At 37.7% G+C, this 21,290-nt stretch overlaps 1 protein-coding gene across 2 annotated transcripts in view; it reads right to left on the bottom strand.

The window, feature by feature from the left end:
- The window catches only part of LOC143700863 (uncharacterized), a 68,875-nt gene that overhangs the window by 42,576 nt on the left and 5,009 nt on the right, over positions 1-21,290 (bottom strand). For both annotated transcript variants that reach the window (XM_077194591.1, XM_077194592.1), the window contains exon 2: positions 18,778-19,095. In XM_077194591.1, the coding sequence (XP_077050706.1) occupies positions 18,778-19,095 (318 nt within the window). The remainder of the gene's footprint in view (positions 1-18,777; positions 19,096-21,290) is intronic.

Below are 21,290 nucleotides of genomic sequence, written 5' to 3'. Positions count from 1 at the left end.
ACTGAATGGCATCAAAAACCATCATGAACAATCACAGTCTATTATAATGACTAGCTGCCAATCCACAGACATATAAAGTATTTTGTAAAACCTTGATATGCAGAGGCTACAGTATCTCTCCCGCTAGAAGAACATAATCAGTATATGTATATGCTTTAATTTCATGCCTAAACGGGATGTTGTGTTTGTTATTTCCAAAAGCCTTTAGCAACAGTGCTGTTTGACAGTCTAATACGCTTGGATGCCTGCATATGAAAGAGCTCTATTCACACTTAAGGGAAAAAGAGGCACAATTGCACTGCAGTGAATTCATAATGAGCTAGCACTGTTTTTCATGCATCCGGCTCCTCGGAATAGCAACACTTCATGAGGGGACTCGAAACTTGCCGGACCTTCTCAGTGTAGCAACAGGCTCTTCTAATCCAGTTCTCTGGATTTATATAGCAGCAGCACATCTGCAATCTATCATCCATTCAGTTACATTTAATAAAGATGTCTGGCTGATTAAAATCAGTGAATAGTGGGGTAAGGCAAGGATTAAGACTTGTTTTAGTCTGGAACTGTGTAGAGTTCGGTCTCTAGACATAAGAAGCCTGTGTCTATTTATGAAGCGAGTTATGAAGTTCATCATCAGCCGAAAAATAGCTGAACAATATTTTACACATAACATGATAGTGCAGTTTCAAATATTGCAACTATACAGAATGAATAACTATGAGCAGCAATACAATAAAAATAGATCTTGACATAAATATATATATATATATATATATATATATATATATATATATATATATATATATATTAGGGATGGGACGATTACCGGTTTCACTATAAACCACGATAAAATGTACTGACGGTTAGTAATATCGTTTAAAATTAAATTATCATTAAAACCGTGTCTGATTATCGCGATTTTAATTACTCACTTTAAATCCTGTCCAGCCAGCAACAGTCTGACGCAGGCGCGCAATGTTAGGTTTTTTTTTATTCGAGAAGGAATGGCGGAAGGCGGTGACCGTGTTCGGGAGATTTTTCAGCCTTTTAAGAGGACCAAATCTGAGGTGTGGTCATATTTTGGATTTTACAAAAATCCTGAGGGAAACTTAATCGAGGATGGTCATCCTGTCTGCAGAACATGCACAAAAAAAGTCGCTACGATAGGGGTAAACACTTCAAATCTGCCGAGTCGTCCTAATAATGTATAGCTATTCATTGTACACTTATTACACCGATTTTTTTTACCACATAGGCTACATAATTACGGGGACATATTGAATATAGATTAATGTCTCTATTCTTACCTGTTAAATCCATTTTGTACAGCGTATAAAACTCGTCCAGACAAGATGATAATATTACAACAATATTATCAAATTCTGTAAACAATACATCAACTCTGATTTCATTTTCAATACAATCAAAAACGGAGACGCGAGATGACAAGTTGTATTTGAATGAAATGAGAGCGCACGTCCGTTGTGATGCATGGATGTGCGCTGTGTTATAATGCGTTGCTATTGACGACGGTCATTATAAGGAAGGAAATGCCACAGAATAGAATGAATCTTACTTTAAAAAGTGCACAGAGCTGCTTGTTTTATTTGTTGATTCTCAAATATAAAACTTGTTGAAATGTTTTCAGTGTGAGCATCAGTTCCTTTTTAACACTTTCATCTTGTTTTAACAAAACCGTGATAATATTGATAATCACGATAATTTTGGTCACTATAATCGTGATATGAAATTTTCATACCGTCCCATCCCTAATATATATATATATATATATATATATATATATATATATATTTTTTTTTTTTTATATTGCTATGTGATTGCTAGGGTGGGATATTTAGGTTCGGTGTCTTTAGGTTCAGTATCTTTAGTTTCGGAGTTAAAATGCCAATGTGAATGCTAAACAGACCAGGAATATATGTTGCTGTTTTTTTTGTCTGGACCAAACGGACCAAGCGAACCGAACTACAATCCATTAAATCCATAAAATGATCCCATGATGGGAACTCCTAAAAGGTTTTATTAATGAAGCAGCAACAGAACCCCTCTAAGAGTATGGTCAAAAACCTTGTAACTTTATTTGAGCTTTATTTTGGTAAAATCCTGATAATTTAATTGAAACACATGCAAGTGTCTGATCATATATTAAGTTTTTTCAATTTCCTGAAAAGTAGCCGTTTTGGACATACAATAAATATAGCAACAGTAAGTATGCTATTCAGAACATGCCTTCTATTTCCATCTAACCACTGATGAAAGCTTTTGTTAAAAAGCCCTTTATGTTCTGTCTCACTGAACCTCTCTCTCCCCTCTAAATATCTGTCCATCCATCCATAAACATCTATATACCAACTTGCATTCATCTTTAAACTCATTGACCTTACACACTCACTCGCTCGCTCTCTCTTTTACTCTCTCTCTCTTTGTCCATATTAAATGACTGCCAAAATAATAAAGTGAGGTCCAAAAGACCTCAAGTGAAAATGCCTCTTTTTAGCATTTTCTAATTTTATTTTAAGTGGAAAGTTGAACTGAAAAATTAATATCAGTGACAAAATGTCTTAATATTTGGTTTGTGTCTTTTGATTCAATGACAGCAGCACTCGACTGAATAAACTCCACAAATTTGTGTAAAACCGGATAATCGTGATCTCCAGCATCATCATTGAGCTGAAATGACCATCTGTACAAAAAGCAGTTCACGTTATCAATGCCAAAATTCACTGATTTGATTAGTGACCAAGAAATAAAGCTGCATAATAAATATTTCTTATTCACGTTATGTCATAAAACTTTATTTCCATATTTAAATCTAATTTTAATTATCAGATTTTTCAATGTGGTCTCAGAGTGTTTTGGACCCCACTGTACACTGCAAAGCTTATGCCACACTTCAAAAAGGTTATGAAATACACACAGACCATATGCAATACTATAGTATATCTACATGAACAAAAAATGCAAGAAAAAAAGTTATGAAAAAAGAGAAAGCACTAATGATTTGCAAAACTCAAATGGTGTCCCACAGATGGGGGTACAGGAGGATATCCCGACTGAGACAGCCTGTACAAACACAACTCATTCCAACAGGAAGAACTCCCAGCCCTCGGAGAGGAATTTCCCTCTCTGTCTCTCTCCATCACTGACTCACTATTCTTACATGCTGTTTTGACATAACCTTCCATCATGCTTGTGTTTCTATCACTCATTCTTCCCCAAACACAACCCCAGTAAACATATTACTCCCTCAAAGATTTACAATGGTCACAAAAACTATCTGGACAGATAAGCCACTTGAAAATATAGTATAAATGTCATTCTTTTAGATAACAGATATCAAATTAAGTGGCATTTTTAACGGATGATAGAACAAGCACACTTTCCGAAGAAAAAAATATTTCATATATTTTTATGTTTTAAATGATAAAACAATTGACAAACTATACCTTCAAAAGTTTGAGGATTGTTTGGAAAGAAATTCATACTTTTATTTAGCAATTTAAAAATGATCAAATGTGGCTGTAAAGAATTGTACACTTTCTATTTCAAATGCTGTTACTTTGAACTTTATATTTGTTAAAGTATCCTGGAAAAAATGTATCATGGCTCCTACAAAAATATTAAGCAACACAATCTGTTTTCAACATCGATAATAATAAGATATACTTATTATATATTAAGAAGTATAATAAGAAATACTTTCTTATTCTGATGATATTAAGAAATACTTTCTTGAGCACCAAATCAGCATATTAGAATGATTTCTGAAGGATCATGTGACATTAGCGCATAGATGGAAACTGGAAACACCCAGATGCGCATAAATTAAAAATATGCGCATAAAAAACGTGTGAGGTTTATAATTTTTTTATCCGATGAAAAGGCATGCACATAAACTATGATATAACACATTTACCAAATAAATCCCTCAAATTTGCCTCAACAGTGGATGTGATTGGATAACTGGACTAACCAGCGGACCAATCGCATCACAGCATCTCTAATGTTGGTTTGGTCATTCTGAAACGCCTGAGCAAGTCTGTGATCAGAATGATTTGGTTTAATTCCCTCCAGAAGCGTCTCACATGATTGCGTTCATCAACACCAGCATCCGAACCCAAGAGAACACGACAGCGTTTATTGTGTTTCGTCTGACGCTCTGAACGCTACTCATTTATGATGTAAAGAAAAAAGCCATGTTTCTTCCCAGATTGCAGCAACTTCCATTTTTATTACAGATATTTTACGCCAATTTTCCAGAAAGTGACGAATCTGTTCTCATGAACATTTGGGATTGAAACGCTGATTTATTCGCAAATGTGATTTTCCAATTTTGTGCATAAGTTACATTTCGTTAGCCTCATAGCATAATTGCCTAGCATAAAAACATTGAAATTTGACTTAGGCAATTATGCTATGAGGCTAACGATTTGCAACTTTGGATGGAAACAGAGTAGACTTGAGTAATGATGCTGAAAATTCAGCTATGCATCACAGTAATAAATTACATTTTACAATTTACTCACATAGAAAACAGTTATTTTAAATTGGAGTATTTTACTGCCCCCAAACTTTTGAACAGAATAATTCTCAAAATTCAAGATAAATACTTGTCAAATGTTATCAGAACATGTTAAAAAGCGACCTAAACATTATATACAGAATAAATTGCTTGCTTTACTGTGAGATACAAAATCACATCACGTCCCTGCTGTAACATGCACAGATGAATCAAGGCCTACACATCGACCAAAACAGTCTCTTAAAACATCAATATAGTAATTATGCACGTTCACACACACACACACACACACACACACACACACACACACACACACACACACACACACACACACACACACACACACACACTTACCAAACCCCATAATAACCACACTTATCCAATCCTCTCTCGCTCTGACACACCTGCAGAGAGACGGTGTTGCCATGGAAGCGAAGCATCCACCTGAGGTGATACAGCATCACAGAGGCAGAGACTAAATCTGAACCGCTACATTAATTATCACTGTACTTTACTTTACCCTCGATGACCTCAGAGGGAGAAACGGGGGTCTGGAGGGGTCCGCTTTGTTTGTTTGTGTGCTTCATGTTATACACGTACGGAGTGTATCTCCAAAACATGGATGCCAGTCTTCAAATCTAGTGCTGGGTATTTTTTCATTGCTTTCTTTCTTGACTGTTTGTTTGTTCGAAACGGATCAACATTCTCTGCTCTCCATCATCTTACTTTTTCTGTCTCGTTGTTTTTCTTTTTTAAAGGTTGTATGGTTTCTGTTGAGCCTTTATATTCTATTCTATTCTATTCTATTATTTTGAATATTCATACGCACATACAGTGAAGAAACTGACAAATGACATAGACAATAACTTACAAAAAAATCAAGATTATAAACAAAGTGTTTTAATTAACACTTTTTAAATTACCTTTTAGCTTTTTTCAGTTCATCCTGTATTCTCACTAATTAAAAATACAAATTAAAGATCTCTCAATTAATGTGATGTCATAAAAACAGTGTATGATAATTCTTAAGAAAATAATTAATTAATAATTAATTAATAATTAAAGAAAAGTGAATTGGGGAAATGCTCAAATCTCCTGTACGGTTTGCCTTAAAGCAGTGTTATTGTATTTAGTTTGTTTTAGTCATTTAAAAAAAAAAAAATTATTTCAGTTTTAGTTTTAGTAATTTTAGCACATTAGCATCTCACTTGTTTTATTTCAGTTACTCAGATCTTCTTCTTCGCTTGTTTTGATCCAGAGATTCAGTACTCTTCCAGAAGATGTGTAACAGCGCCCCCTTCCATATAACAGTGAAAACATGGAGTGCCAGAAAAAACGTCAATGGCAGGTAAGGAGTAAACAAAAATGATTTTTAATAGATTTAGTTAACAATAACACTGATTGAGATAATGTTTCAATAATTACGCTACGTTAAAAAAAAGTTCAGAATAGTTCAGACAAACACCGGCATATCATTGACTGAAATGCTTTTCATTTCCTGCAGTGCCATATTGAGCATTATGGTTTCTCACATTCAATTTTTTGGTCAAGCTCCTCCGTCTTGTACAGTCTCTGCCACCTCACAGCCAGACAATATGAGCATGTAAACGCATATTACGGAGACCCTGACCTCTATCCTTTTGCCCCCTCGTATCGCTCATTCTTGTGGGGTATTTCTCTCTCTCTCGCTTTTTTGTTGTTGTATGGTTACCAGCAGCTTTATCCCCTCCCTCTCTCACTTTCTCTCTCCCTTTGTCCCCACCCTCTCGTAATTTCCCCTCTCTCTCAAAGTCAAATTCTTTCTGGGTTAATTGGTTTGACAAAGGTATGTGATTCTGAGCACTAAAAACAACAGGCCCCCTCGAGTCGCTCCACGGCAGGGGCAAGCGGGTCCCTTTTGTCTTTCACAGGAAATTAGCCCGTCTGGCATGTTCACATAAAAAGCCTTTTTAGCAAGTGTTGATCTGTTCAAAAACCGAGTAAATGTATGAAGACGTAATTGTAAGGCTTCATAAACAATGCCTTATAACTACACAACTCCTGAAATGAAGAACATTTTAGCTAAATTAAAAGGTATTTTTTTGCTGCGGTCTCATAATGCCCTGCGACGGCTCACTCATATGACTATGAATTGGAGGCAATGTACAATATGGCAGAATAAGTCCTTTTAAACAGGTCATGAGAAATACATATTTTCTTGATCTTTTGACATGTACAAGGTCATTGTACTATAAAAACATCATGTACGTTTCAGAACTCAAAACTTTCTCGTTAGTCCAATAACAGCGTTTATTGAAGCTCTGAAAATGACTTGTTTCAGATTTTGTCACATTATAGAGACATAATCTGTCATAATCTGAAGACCACGCCCACCAGGGGGGAAAACAATCCAACCGTCTCCATTGACTTTGCATTGCGAGAGACTGCCTCCTTGTCATTTATGACATATAACAAAAAACAGAAAAATGCCTAAAAGCTGCTGTGTGACAAGGTGTACAGCAAACAAGCTAAAAAAACCCAGAAATACATTTTTATAAGCTTCCGAACCATAAAAGCCAGCCTATAAGGAGACCAAAGTGGATACAGGCAATAAGACGTGAAGCATCAGCAGGAAGAATGGGTAAATTGTGGGATCCTGACACTCAGTATGTCTCTCAGGTTCACATAGGGGGGTGAAATAAGCAATCGACATGGTTAAAATTATGATATTTTTTTTTTACAATATCATGTCGCGTTCCAGCGGGCGTAGTTCTCAGAGTAATTCGAGAGCTAGTTGCGCTCTGTCTCAATTGATCCACTTTTATGTCCTGAAACAAACCGTTTTTTGGGGTCGACAGCTTATAAAAATGTATTTCTGGGTTATTTAGCTTGTTTGCTGTACACCTTGTCACACAGCAGCTTTTAGACATTGTTTTGTTTTTTGTTATAAGTCATAAATGACAAGGAGGCAGCCTCTCGCAATGCAAAGTCAATGGAGATGGTTGGATTGCCCCCCCCACCCCACCCCGGTGTGGGCGTGGCCTAAATATGTCTGTCTCTATGACGTAATAGTAAGCAGATCAACGCCTGGAAAGCAGAGTGGAGAGACAGATGTTAGCAAAGTGGTTATTTATTTTCAATTATGTGAATGTTTCAGTAGAGTATTGTGAAAGAGTGGTTGGGAGGAAGAATCATTTTCACACATGATTGGCTTTCAAATTCATTGAAAGTCTTTGGGATCGCCTGGAGGAAACTTTACAGAGTGCTGGACTCTTGCATTGTCAATATAAGATCTTGACCAAAAACTGATGCACCCTCTTGATGGAAATAACATCACAACATTTATTCCCATCAAGAAGTGCATAATTGCAGGTGCAATATGACCATGATGTCTTTCTACATAGTTGTTTAAGAAATGAGTTAGGGTTAGAAGAACTGTTGCCAAACATATAACATACTAGGAAACATAATATCATTTAAATCCAAACAGCAAATCAAACAAATCTGTCTGGGTAGTTTATGTTTACATTATAAATATATTCATGCATGGTTCACATTCTTGCCATGCTGTGACTGATTGCACTCATGGTTTCTGTCTGCACGCAGCATCACTCTCATTTCTCTGAAGGAGCCTTAAGCAGCGGTGAACAAATGAATCAGCCACTGGAGAGAAAGAATAGTCACACTTTAACAATCAGAACTGCAGGACATCAGTGACCAGCCCTATTCAGTGTGGAAATAACAGCCCTCAAAGCACCAGATCAATATACAGGACACCATACTCTGTATTTTAGGAGCCGGGGGAGAAATGGAAAACGGAGTTCAAATTAATGAGCGAGGAAGGGGTTGAAAAGGATAAACCGAGACGAGTGATGAAATGACAAGAAGAAATGACAAGGCCTTGTTTAAATGAGAGTAGCCAATTAAAGTAACATGCCAGTATGAGAAAATGGAGAGTGATTCGACCAAACTCAAACCTGAGTCCCAGCTCTTTAATATGTAATAGTCCCAGAATTAGACAGAAGACGGGCTGATAAAGGACAAGGAACTGTGGGTCTGGAGTAGATAAGACAAGAGACTTTAGAGCACAGTCCAGCTAACAAGAGTGAGTAGATGAAAAGAGAGAGAGAGAGAGAGAGAGAGAGAGAGAGAGAACAAACGTGGGAGGAACGCTATGGATGAGTGACTTTAAGAAAAGGACAAAATCCTGAGGCCAGGGAATTGAACGAAAGGGCGAATAAAAGATACAACAGAATAACAAGAACAATAGAACAGAGCATTAAATTATCATAGCATTTATCAAATCAGTGAGCCGTCTAAGTGACCGTTTAAATGTTTTATGTTTCATTAAAGCAACACTATGTAGTTTTTCAACCTTCATAATATATTTCTAAGACATGAGAAATGGTACATCGACTTACAATAGGTTGAATGACACGTCTACCATAGCCTGACAGTGTCTGTATCGCTTTTACTGGCACTACTTAACTTCAGGATTCGGGTAGTAACCCGAGCACAAAAAGAACTACAAAATTCCACTGCTTTACGGCATACCTCACTTCCCCCCCACCCCCCACTTCCTCACATTCTGACGTGAAAGCCCAACTAGCGTTCGATTGCCGTCTGTATGTTGTTGTCATGGCCAAAGCAGCATCTAAAACGAAGGCGGCAAAGGTTTTGTCGAAGGAGACTAGAAAGAGAAAAAGGGAGAGTGACAAAATAAAAGGCCGGACGAGGATCAATATTAGTCCAGCGTTCGCTCGCGGGCGTGAGCTGGAGGAGGAGGAGGAGGGGTGCCCGACCGATGCAGACGTTTGAGTAGTGTATTACGATGTAGCCCCTTTTCTTAGATTGTGAAATAGTGATTCTCAATTTATCCAGATACATGCAGCTAATGTACGATTAAATTATGAAGGTGAGAAGAGAACGAGACCAGTTGCTTTATACAAACTCCACTTCAATCCAATTTGCACACAAATAAGAGAACAATGTCCCAGCGTCCCAAGGCTAGGGTCTTATCTTCAGCACATATGGGAATTAATGTTAATGGAATTAACACAGCATGTCGATTGGTCAAAGCGTGTTTGTATGTAAGTCGTTACAGGTGTTTTAAGATGCATAGACTTCTGGAGAAAAGTTCAACGAGAGATGAAGGCAGCACATGAGAGAAAGACACAATGGCCTTGAAACAATTGCACAGTATACATTGGACTATCTGCGTGAATGCACAGGTATGTGGTTTTAGTCAACAGAAGAATCTCTCTCTCTCTCTCTCTCTCTCTCTCTCTCTCTCTCTCTCTCTGTCTCTCTCTCTCTCTCTCTCTCTCTCTCTCGTAAATGAGTTTCTCTGGTTCCCAGGCATCAGGAATGTCCAGGTAACTGAGTGCTGAAACTCTCCAAAATACAACATGACATAATGGAAGGGGATCAGTTTACAGCTCACCCTGGAGACACACTCTCTCTACTCTTACACACACACACGTACACATAAATAATCACAAAACAGAGCGCATTCATCATATTGCATGATACAGAAACACAAGCAGTGTTTTGATGGAAATTTACAGGAAACAATTGATATATTTTCCCATGTCTAATTTTGTTGGCTCATGGGTGTTTCTTCATCAGCATGTCTGTAAACTGTGATCTAATTAAACAAAATGAGTATGTACTAATATGAAGTCAACATTACACACTACCGCTATATTAATAACTGTACCGACTATGAAACCACATCAACACAGCCTCTAAAATTCTCTCACAGCTCCCATTATATCAGGACAAACATGGAAACCTAATTCATTTTTATACATTTTCTTCTGATGAATTGCGACTGAAACATTTCCACAGAAACATACGGGTGGATTTTCTTTCATTCAGATTCAATCTTCTGGATTTGCTCGTTGGAATTGACGTGGAGTCATGGATAAATTGCCTTTCACGTGTTTAATTGATGGATGGGACCCATAAGCCCAGGCAGGGATCATGTCTGGACATGCCCACTCCATTTAACCAGGCATATCCGCTTCAGGTACATTCGATTGCCCACGTTAAAGCTCGGGATTACAGGTTTAAATGAAAGAAGAAAGGAGGGAAGAATTTAAAATCTAGACCAAGCAGCTGAAAGATTTTAGGTTGTAAATGAAGGTTAAGGCGGCATTTATTTGAACAAAAAAACAGTAAAAACAGAAATATTGTGAAATATTATTACAATTTAAAATAATGGTTTTCTATTTTAATATACTTTAACAATTTAAATGTATTCCTGTGGTCAAAGCTGAATTTTCAGCATCATTACTCCAGTCTTCAGTGTCAGATGATCCTTCAGAAATCACTCTTTAATATGCTGATTTGCTGCTTAAGAAACATTTCTTATTATTATCTTACTATCAATGTTGTAAACAGTTTGTGTGAACCATTGTGCATTTTTTTTTAGGATTCTTTGATAAATGTAAAGTTTAAAAAAACAGCATTTATTTGAAATATAATTTGTTGTAATATTATAAATGTTTTTATTTTCACTTTTTTGATCAATTTAATGTGTCCTTGCTGAATAAATATATATACTGTATATATAGAGAGAGAGAGATTTTTTTTTAAAAAATGAAAAAGGCTGCATCTGAAAATGATAAACTTACCCACATAGTAGGCGAAAAACTGTATGTGACAAAAGAAGAAATTCACAGCCCTCATAAAAGAGTAAGCAAAAAGTACCCGAATGACCTGTTACTTCCAGCGAGATTCTGAATGCATACGATGGACAATTTAATATCCCATGATATTTTTTAAGTACTGTTTTTAGTACATCGTTGTCATGTAAACGTATCCTCAGTCATTTCATTGACCCATTAACTTAACCCTAGGTCACACAGAGAAACTTTCCCTGCAATAAGCAAAGAAAAGTTTGGTTACAACTGTCAGCTAAATAGCATATTACTAAAATTAGTATCCTAGTTGATAAAGGCTGTGGTCCTCTAATCAAATCTGCTCCGAGGTTTGACCTCAGCTGTGGGTGATAAATGAGGTGGAGGATTACTAATGAACAAAGTGTGCAACACCAGGCTTCCTATAGGAGAACTGTTAGCCCAGTAACCACACTGTAATCACTTTGAATAATAATAAATAAAAAAACATGCTCCATCAAGAAATGATGTAGAGTAACTACAACCCACAACTACTGCTCATGAACACAGACCCCAGAGTATTGCTGGGACAGTGATAAATTGCTTCAAATATCACAGAGGGTACAAATCCAATCTTCATCAGATAACCTTCAGGACTTGGCTATCATACTCGCTTAAATCCAGCAACATGCAGGAAATTGAACACTACCCAACTTCACCGTGAGAAAATAACCCATAGAACAATGGATAATGTCCTGGCATAAAATTACCATTACCTTTTCCGTTAAGTTTACAGACATTTCCTTCAACCCAAAAACACAATACAATAAAATACGTAAATTCCAAATATGGGTAAAACATCTGTGACAAATCCTTACAGAAGATTTCTTCATATTAACACAGTGAATTGCACCGCATTTTTTGCATTTAAAGATACAATAAATGCAAGAAACAGCATGTTTTGCTACCACTCAAAAATATGGAATAATAAATGTTCTGTGGGGTATTTTGAGCTGAAACTTTACAGACACATTTTGGGGACACCTGAGACTTATGTTATCTTGTAAAAAGGGGCATAATAGGTCCCCTCTAAGATATTGATTTAAGGAGTTTTAAGTAATGCTTCATTCATATGCTTCCTGTGTTGCAAGCCTGTGCGATCTCTAAACTGTCCACTGCTCTCGCAGTTGCTGCCGCCTTCGTTGTTCCAACGTTATTAACAAAACATTTAGAAAATTGATTTTTTTTAAATTTGTGAATTGATTCGAATTGGTAGAAGATAGAATCGTGATTCACATGTGAATCGATTTGTGTGTGTATTGTAATGGATATTTTTGGATATAAATTACTGTGATTAAAATGTTGGCTATAAACTAAAACGCTTACAATGCTGGTCATGCTGCCCTTGAATGGGGATTATTCAAATATCTGAGCTGTTGTCACCTATAAAACTACAATTCACCTCGAGTCCCAGCTCATCTGACCCAGCATTAGATAGAGGTAATGACCTCAGACGCTGAAGACATGAACAAAACCCGATGATTCCCAAACCTCAGATCTGGAGTTCACACACATCAACTTCCTCTCCACATCCATTCATCCCCGATCATAGACGCCCTCCTCTTGTCTTTTCTTGTCACAACTGAAGAAAGGGAGAGTGATGATCTCATTTAATGTGCGACCACATGAAGGCCAACAGCTTCAATCACGGCACCATTAATCAGGAAACACTAAACAATGAGGGAGACACAATGCGTTACAGTATGACAACACAGTTAAACGGTGAAACACAGTGTGTGGGTCATCATCACTCAGGATCCGACACTTACAGCGTGAACGGAGAGGCTGGGAAGATCAGAAAGCGAGCGGAGGAGAAGAGAAGGGAAGAAAGCCAGAGAGAGAACAGCTCACCTTTCCTCATAATAACTCTGCTCACCTGTTTGTCTCCTCACCTGAGGCTGTGGGATCCTGATACCATCCCTCCCTCCATAAACCACCACACAAAGATGGACAGATAATACGGTTCTTTCACCCCCTTGATGCCCACAGAAATCCATTCACTTGCTCTCCATGAATCTTCAGCCCTGCCCTGAAACTGATCCAGACCGCCTTTTTTCCTCAACAATTTTCTCACACTCACAACTGTGATTCTTTAAACAGACCGACATATACTCATATACACTCACACACTTAATGTGAAAGATAATGCATCAACTTCAGTACATTATTGCTTTGTTCTAAGTATTACTAGTTTTGTGTTTGAAATAGAGAGCAGTAATTTTAATTTTTTTTATATCAGCGATATAATATTATATAGCTAGCGCCATGCTCTCAGGGTTTCCCAATTCAGGGGTTCACGATGTTGTTAAAAAAGCTAATAATTAATTTAACTAAATGTGTAATTAAAATTAATAAAATAACTGATATAAGCACTGTATTCAGCATCTCAGAGATTGGTTCACAGTAAATACAGTGAAATACATCTCTGCATGTGCTGAGTTTTGGGAATGCAACATCCGCTAGGTTTACTTCTTTTACATATTCGCATAATTTCCAACATTTTTGTACACCAAAGTTTACTGCATTTAAGCAGTATTCAGCTGAATTAGAGCTTTAAGATTTAAAACGTTTGAATGTAAAGAATTTAAAGGGGTCATATGATGCTCTTTAATGTTTCCCTTTAGTGTGTAATGTATCTGTTTGTGCATGTATATGATCTGCAATGTTGCAACATTACAAAGTCTACGTCACAATGTGAAATATTAGCATAATGTCCACACAGAGGCATGTGCAAAGAAAGAAAGCAACCGTTTCAGTGAATTGTAGTGTCGTCATGTCGTGGAAACGCTGTGTGTTTGGATGCAAAAGCAAAACCCCTTTTGCTTTCAGAAGTTACTGTACATTAGGTACAGCACATTTCACAGAGGACAGCTTTCTGAATCTCAGAGAGTACAACGCAGACGATATACAAATATATTTTTAAATTTTGTTGGCTAAACCTTAAATTTTTTTCCCATTCCACTGTGCTACCTTTTCATTATTTTTCTATGTAAACATGCACTTGAAGAACATGTGGCACTTGCGTCTCGCTCTGCTGTGTTTTTGTTTATACTCGTAAAGCTGCTTCATCAAGCGCGCACTTGCTGTGTTGCCAGGTCCACTTATTTTATTTTTTAATTATAAATATTATTTTAATTATTAATTATTAATTATTTATATTTCAATTATTAATTAATTTAAGTATTAATTTTAATTATTAAAAACACTTATTTTTCCATATTAATAGGTGAAGTGACAACTTAGTTCAGCTGGAGTGTGTACATAGCCTAGCCTTTAGCGAATGTCATAGTTCTTTGAACGAGAAAAGTCAGCTGTTAATCTAGTCGAAATGCTTGTGCAACAGGGTAGGCCGGAGGGGTCACCATGGCAACCCCCTAGTTACGCCCCTGAAACCATTTCAAAAAGGTTGTTTCAAAACTAAACCCTAAATTCTAAGGCCCCATCCACACTACTACGTTTTAGTTTAGAAACAGAGACCTTTTGCTACGTTTGCACCTCCCGTCCAGACTAAAACAGCAAAAAGCGAAGACCTAAAACGGAGAAGTTTAGAAACGCTGCCGACCCCGTTTTGCGTTTTGAATCTACGGAGGGCGTTTTAGTGTAGACGGGTCAAAATGGAGGACTTTAGAAACGATGACGCAGGGGCTCACGCTCGGCTCTCTGACTGGGTGTCATCAGTCATGGCGTATCCTTCCCTGATTCATCAGCCACCCATCACATAACCCGCCCCCGGAAGAAAACATACAACAACAGGAATAGTCAGTCTGTTTCCTGTTTACACCGGCATGCGCATGCCCAGTGTAGCTGAATGGTCACGTGATCTGCGTTTTAAGTCTTTTTAATGTGGACGGGATCAATTCTAATACGCAGCTAAAACGCTGGTGTGGACGCAGATCGTATTCGTTTGAATTCTCTGTTTCTAAACTAAAACACAGTAGTGTGGATGGGGCCTAAGACAACATTGCATACATCCTTTGCAGAGAAGGAAATCCCATGATGTATTGCTCAATGATAAGATGATGAATGAACCAAATAAATTTACAATCCATTTAATAACACATTATTGATGAAAAAGACTTTAACAATTAAAAAAGGTCTGTTTTACTCAATATTATTATTTGGGTGTTCTGTGCCTGTGTATTTGTATTATTACCATACACGAATTTCTATGGAAGAAACCCGTTCCACTGGGTTCACCTCAAAGTGATCGGCTGGCACTCTGCATTTTTCTAATCTCATTTGCAATAAGTTGTGCATTTCTTACATTTTTTATGCTTGCATTAGCTTAGCAACACACTAACACCAAATTGAAATCAACCATAAGTCTAGTCTCCAGCTATTCACATGATGAGCTCTAACTGAAGTTGAGTCACTTTGGATATAAGTGTCTGCCAAATGCATAAATGTATGATGCAAAGATTTAGTACAATAGTTGGTATGTAGAGTGATGTTCAACGTTGGCCACTTGTGAGGTTCGTTTCATGATGCTAAGAGTCAGAGAACAGCCCACGGACAACAATATATGGTACAAGTAGGGTTTGCTAGTTTATATATAAACTAGCAAACCCTACTTGTACCATCATATCAGTCTCCAAGAGCTGGCAAGTTATTTTGAAGGGATTCTGAAGCCTAAAGCTGGTTGTAATGCAGCACTGCAGCAGACAGTAATTACAGCGAGAGTATATTATAATGCTTTATATGAGAGAGATGTGGGTCATGAGACTCATCTTTCTTTTTTGGGGGGTTTCTGTGACTCATCGAAGATTTTGATATCCACAACCTCCTCCCTTGAGATTCTGATCATAAGATTAGCATTATGTGTGATGACTTAGCATAGTGACTAGACTTTCATGATCTCAACCACAAGACAAACAAAAGAGTTGGTTTCCTTCTTGGGGCCTTGGGCATCTCTCTTTTATGTTTCCGTTTGCATGAAGTTATATCATAAAATCACACCAGTATTAAATCACAGTGGCCTAATTAAAGATTTGTTTTTTTAGTCAACAATTAATAGCCCATTTGCAGTGATAGTGTCTGCTCTGTTACTAAACACAAGTGATGTCAATATGTCTGAAAAATAAGAGAGAATAAACATGTTTTATATGAGAAAGAGCCAGGAAATGATGAGACACAGTGGGAGGGTAAGAAAGACACATTTTCTAGTCAAGACAATGACCACAGAGGAAATAAACACAAATTGAAGTGGAGTGGAGAAATAAACAAGCTGTAAATTATGATGTTCAGGTTTGACTTAACCAATCGAAAACCAATTCTGTGGTTCACGACACTGTAACCAAACTACTTTCATTGGCAGCAATATTGCGATTGTAATGTTGCTTTTGTGAATGTAATATTGAGGAACAAATCCACACAAAATATGACCATATATATTGTTTATTTTTTATCCATCAATGAAAATCGATTGGTTACAGTGTTGGTATGGATCGGTATGTGGTGAACACAGACAAGCGGAGAAACACTGAAGCAACCAAGTGCCGTTATACGAAATATCAGCGGCCTTATTACCCATTATGTTACAAAGACACTCTTATCTTCAGCCACCACTACACCAATACATAAAATTAAAAGGAAATGTAGTCCTGCAATCTTTCACCCTCATCTTTTTCTCTCACACACACTCTATCTATCCGCTCTAATCAATAAGTGCGTAATCAGTTTAAAGGCTGGAGAAAGCCAAACACTGACCGCAGAACTCACGGTTCAGTAAGATCCCTAGCACAGCATGTCTACGATCTTGCCAGCCAGCATTACTACCTCCATATGCTCAGCGTAATGCTACTGAGGTCAGATCAAGGTTAAATGAAAACTTCCCTATGAGCAAGCCAAGAAACAGCACACCCGCTTATATAGCTTTAAGGAAACTACTTTAAGGCTGCAATCCAAATTTGCTGTAAATAGATAAAGGCAAACAAATCTTTCTATACAACACTTCTAGTGCATCTACTTTGAAAAAGTTTCTCTCAAAGGGTTAGTTTGCCCAAAAATGGAAATTCTGTCATCATTTCTCATCATGTCATTCCAAACCCAGAAGACTTTCGTTTATCTTCAAAAACTAGGGCAGTCAAGTGTTTACATTTTTAAATCTACTTAATTACAAGATGTGGCAATTAATTAATCAAATTTAGCAGAGAAACTACAACATTTTTTCTATTCAACAAAGAACTTATAATAGATAAACTTTTAGGCTTCAACGGCCATGAGACCATGAGGGTGAGTAAATGATGACAGAATTTTCCTTTTTTCGGGGAACTATACCTTTTAGAGATGGGTTATTATTTCATCTGCAACCGCATCACAAAACTCATCATCCGTCCGCCATCCATCCGCACCAACGTTTTTGACCAATTTTCCCGCCCGCCATCCGCTGATACAAGGCGCTGCTGATGTCAGCCGCGAGACTAGAAACCGCCCGCCACCCGCCCCGAATTTTATTTAAATTATTTTTTCGTCACATCATCCGCCCGATCCGCGGTTTATCCGTGGAGTCCGCGGCTATAACCGCCAACCGCACATCTCTAATACCTTTAATGTGTTTTTTATTAATATGGAAATATGAAATAATTTTTTTATGAAATCACGCCTATACTATAAATAAGAAACTAAAACTGCCAGTAGGTTGCAATAAATGTCTAAATGAGTAAGTTATTCATTCATTCAAACAGCGGATTCATTCAGGAATTAAGTAAATGGCTCTCTTTATGAATGGGCCATTGAATCATTGTTTGACCCGACTGATTTGCTCAAAATGTGGACTTATTCACAAACAAAACTCCTCGGAGATGCACAACAGTTCTGTTCTGGCTTTACAGGTAATATTGGCAAAACTGAGCAAAAGCAGACAATATTGTGTTTAAAATATAACAATATTTACTTCTTAGCAAGCTATTTGGGACAAAAACAGCACTTGTGTGATATTGATAAATGCGCAAATAATTTGAACGCATTATTTTTTCCCATAACTAATTAAAGGATGAGTAAAGGACAGAATGCTATTTCTTTAACATACAGACAACAAACATTAAATAAGATATTAGTAGGTTGATTTCAAAGAAAAGTGTAAATACTGTGCCTCTGCTATAAAAAAAATTGGCATTTACACCTTTATTTCGATACCCCCTAAATTTTGTAGTTTTTTCTCCATTATAAGCATATTTTAAAAATAAAACATTGGATCAACTAATGGAGTGAGTTTTGGAGGCGGTACTGTGTATTTTTCAAACACTGGCAGATGGATGAGTCTTCTGAAAACTTTTTCAGTCTAATTTTTATATCTCTGTAAATAACATGGTTCACCTTCAAGAACTTGCATGATAAAGGCAGCAGAGGTGATGTCTTTGCAACTGAGACAGTTTACTGATGACATGACAGCTGCCCTTTAGAAAAATATCCCCCTGATATGTTCAAACACGCACTACGGTCTGTATAAAAGATAAGAAAAACCTGCAGATCATCCAAGTCTCTTCAGCAATATTTTGCTTCTATAAAACATGATCTATATAGAAATTAAATTTTCACTTGTTTAGGTGTTTGCTAAACTGATAAATAAGTTGTACTCACTGGCCATGCATATTTAAATGGGATAACAATCCGTCCATTTCTGCTGTCACTTCCCTCATTTCCATGGTGATGTAAGGTGTGGGAGTTGCCACCCAGGACAGGTGTGCTGCCAGTGCCGTATGTACAGGTGCCGGTTGGTGAAACCCGAACCTGGTACTCCTTCAGACAGGCCTTAAAGAAGGTGTCACACTGATCACCTGATGAGCAGCGCTGCCCCCCGCTGGCCTGGGGGTCACAGCACTGACCACTCTGTAGAAAACCCTGAGGGTTCAGCCACTGTCGAATCTCCACTTCAAATTTTCCCACCGCACACACAACCTACGGGAGATCAAAACAGCAAGGTTAAATAAACAGGAAATCTGAAGTGACAGAGTGAATGAAGTCATTAAGACAGAGACGCATCACATTCAGCCTCCAAAGATATTTAGAATTTACATTCTCTCGTGAAGCAATGATATCACTTTAATACTGCACATCTAAATTTGTTCTGTTTTTTTAGTTCATAAAAGGTTTTAGTTTTTCACCTGTTAATAAAGTGCAGGTGCCATGAGCGATATTTAATCCGAGGGGAACACACATTTCAACCCAAGTTTGTCGAGGCTCTTTAAAGCCCAAAGTATACTTCAGCACCCACTATCTGCGTGCAACCCAATTTTTATGTTTTATGCAATGAGAGTACAACAGCGCATGTGCAAGTGACTTGAGTGTGGTTGAATCTCCTCAACCACCACCATTGTGCAGCATTCACTTGGATGATGCAACGGCAGCCATTTTGCACCAGAATGCCAACAACACACCAGCTTATTGGTGAAGAGGAGACAGAGTAATTTAACTAATCAGTATATGGGGATGATCAGGAGGCCATGAGGTCAAATTTGACCAGGATTACACCGCTTCGAAGGACATCCTGGGAATTTTAATGACCACAGAGAGTCAGGACCTCGGTTTAACGTGTCATCCGAAGGACTATGCTTTTTTTGACCCACGCAGAACACAGGGTGAGCTCCCCCTACTGGCCTCACTAACACCTCTTCCAGCAGCAACCTGGTTTTCCCGGGAAGACTCCCATCCAGGTACTGACCACACTCTCAGAAGAGAGGTTCTATATAGAACCCTAGTGTTCTATCAGGCGCTTCATATATGGAACCCCTAAAAGGTTCCATATAGAACCCTTTTTAGGGGTTCAATCAAAAGAACACTTTAGGGTTCTGCATGGCCAGGAAAAAGGTTCTATATAGAACCTTTTAGGGGTTCTCATGGGGCTCAAACCTGCTTAGCTTTAGTGGGCAACTAGTCTTGGGCTACAGGGTAATGAATGCTTGCAAAGAGACCCAATGTCCCAGCTGCTCTTTTCCATACCATAATCTGAGTTATGAATTTATAAGATCCTTCCCTCCATTACAGCTCTCAAATCTCCCTGAAGTTTACATACATTCAAATATGGCATGTCAAGATGTGAAGCAGCAGGTTTGATGTCAGTGATATTAAACATTACATTTTATGCAACACTTCTTTGACTTGTCTTACTACATTCATGTTTAAGGTGTTTTTAATGTAATTTCTGGAGCATGACAGTACTCGTCCCCTATTCACTTTTGATATAGAGGAGAGCATAGAGCATTCGAATTCAATTTAGAATAACAGAGTGTGAGAAAATTATGATTTTTGGGGGTGAACTAACCATTTAAGACAGGAGATTGAAAAGCACTCAACTGCATTACCACAAAATCAAAACAAAAAAAAGTACTGTGGTTGCATGAACACAGATGAACTTGCTCTGAGTAATGCTCAAAGCCCCTGCTGGTTTGGACTGAGTAAAATATGTGACTTCAAAATAAAACATGACATTCAAATCTGTTTTTTACAGATGTATTCATTCAGTATACAATGATGTTTCCTTGACATCTAACAACCTTAAAACAACACAAACACAATTCTCATGAGACCCCATTCATCCAGTCAGTTAATGACTCTAGTAGTCTTAGTATCTGAAGGCAGATACAGACAGAAGGAAAAGACGATAACATTGTCCAAAGCAAATCCCCTGTGTCTAAACGGACAGTCCTCTTCTGCGCTATAATCACCCTCTTCATCTGCATGCTCACTTAACTTCATTATCTCCATCTTCTCCCCTCAGGTTATTTACCTCCTCATGTCTTGCCTCTCTCTCACGCTTTCTTTACTTAATCCCTTGTGTTAGTTACTTCCTACTCTTCATCCCCTTGCCCTCTTTCTTCCATTCTTTTTTATATCAATACCCCTCCTTTCTTTTCTCTCCATTTCTCCCGAGGGGGAAAGATTTACACAGCTCCTACCTTTCCCTCTCCTTCCCTCTCCCTCTTTTCCTCTCTTTTTCACCTGGGAACAGATCTGTCCTTCTCTCATTATTGTGTTCAAACCTTCCTTTGTTCCTTTATTCGTTATTTTTGTCTTAAGGAGGAGAGGACGTACACACACACACACACACACACACACACAAAATGAACCATCACTGAACTTACTTAAGCTGGACT

Source organism: Siphateles boraxobius, unplaced genomic scaffold (genome assembly GCF_051911475.1).
Source record: "Siphateles boraxobius isolate OS27281-9 unplaced genomic scaffold, OSU_SipBor_1 32, whole genome shotgun sequence".
Lineage (NCBI taxonomy): Eukaryota > Metazoa > Chordata > Actinopteri > Cypriniformes > Leuciscidae > Siphateles > Siphateles boraxobius.
This window is presented reverse-complemented; position numbering and strand designations above follow the sequence as displayed.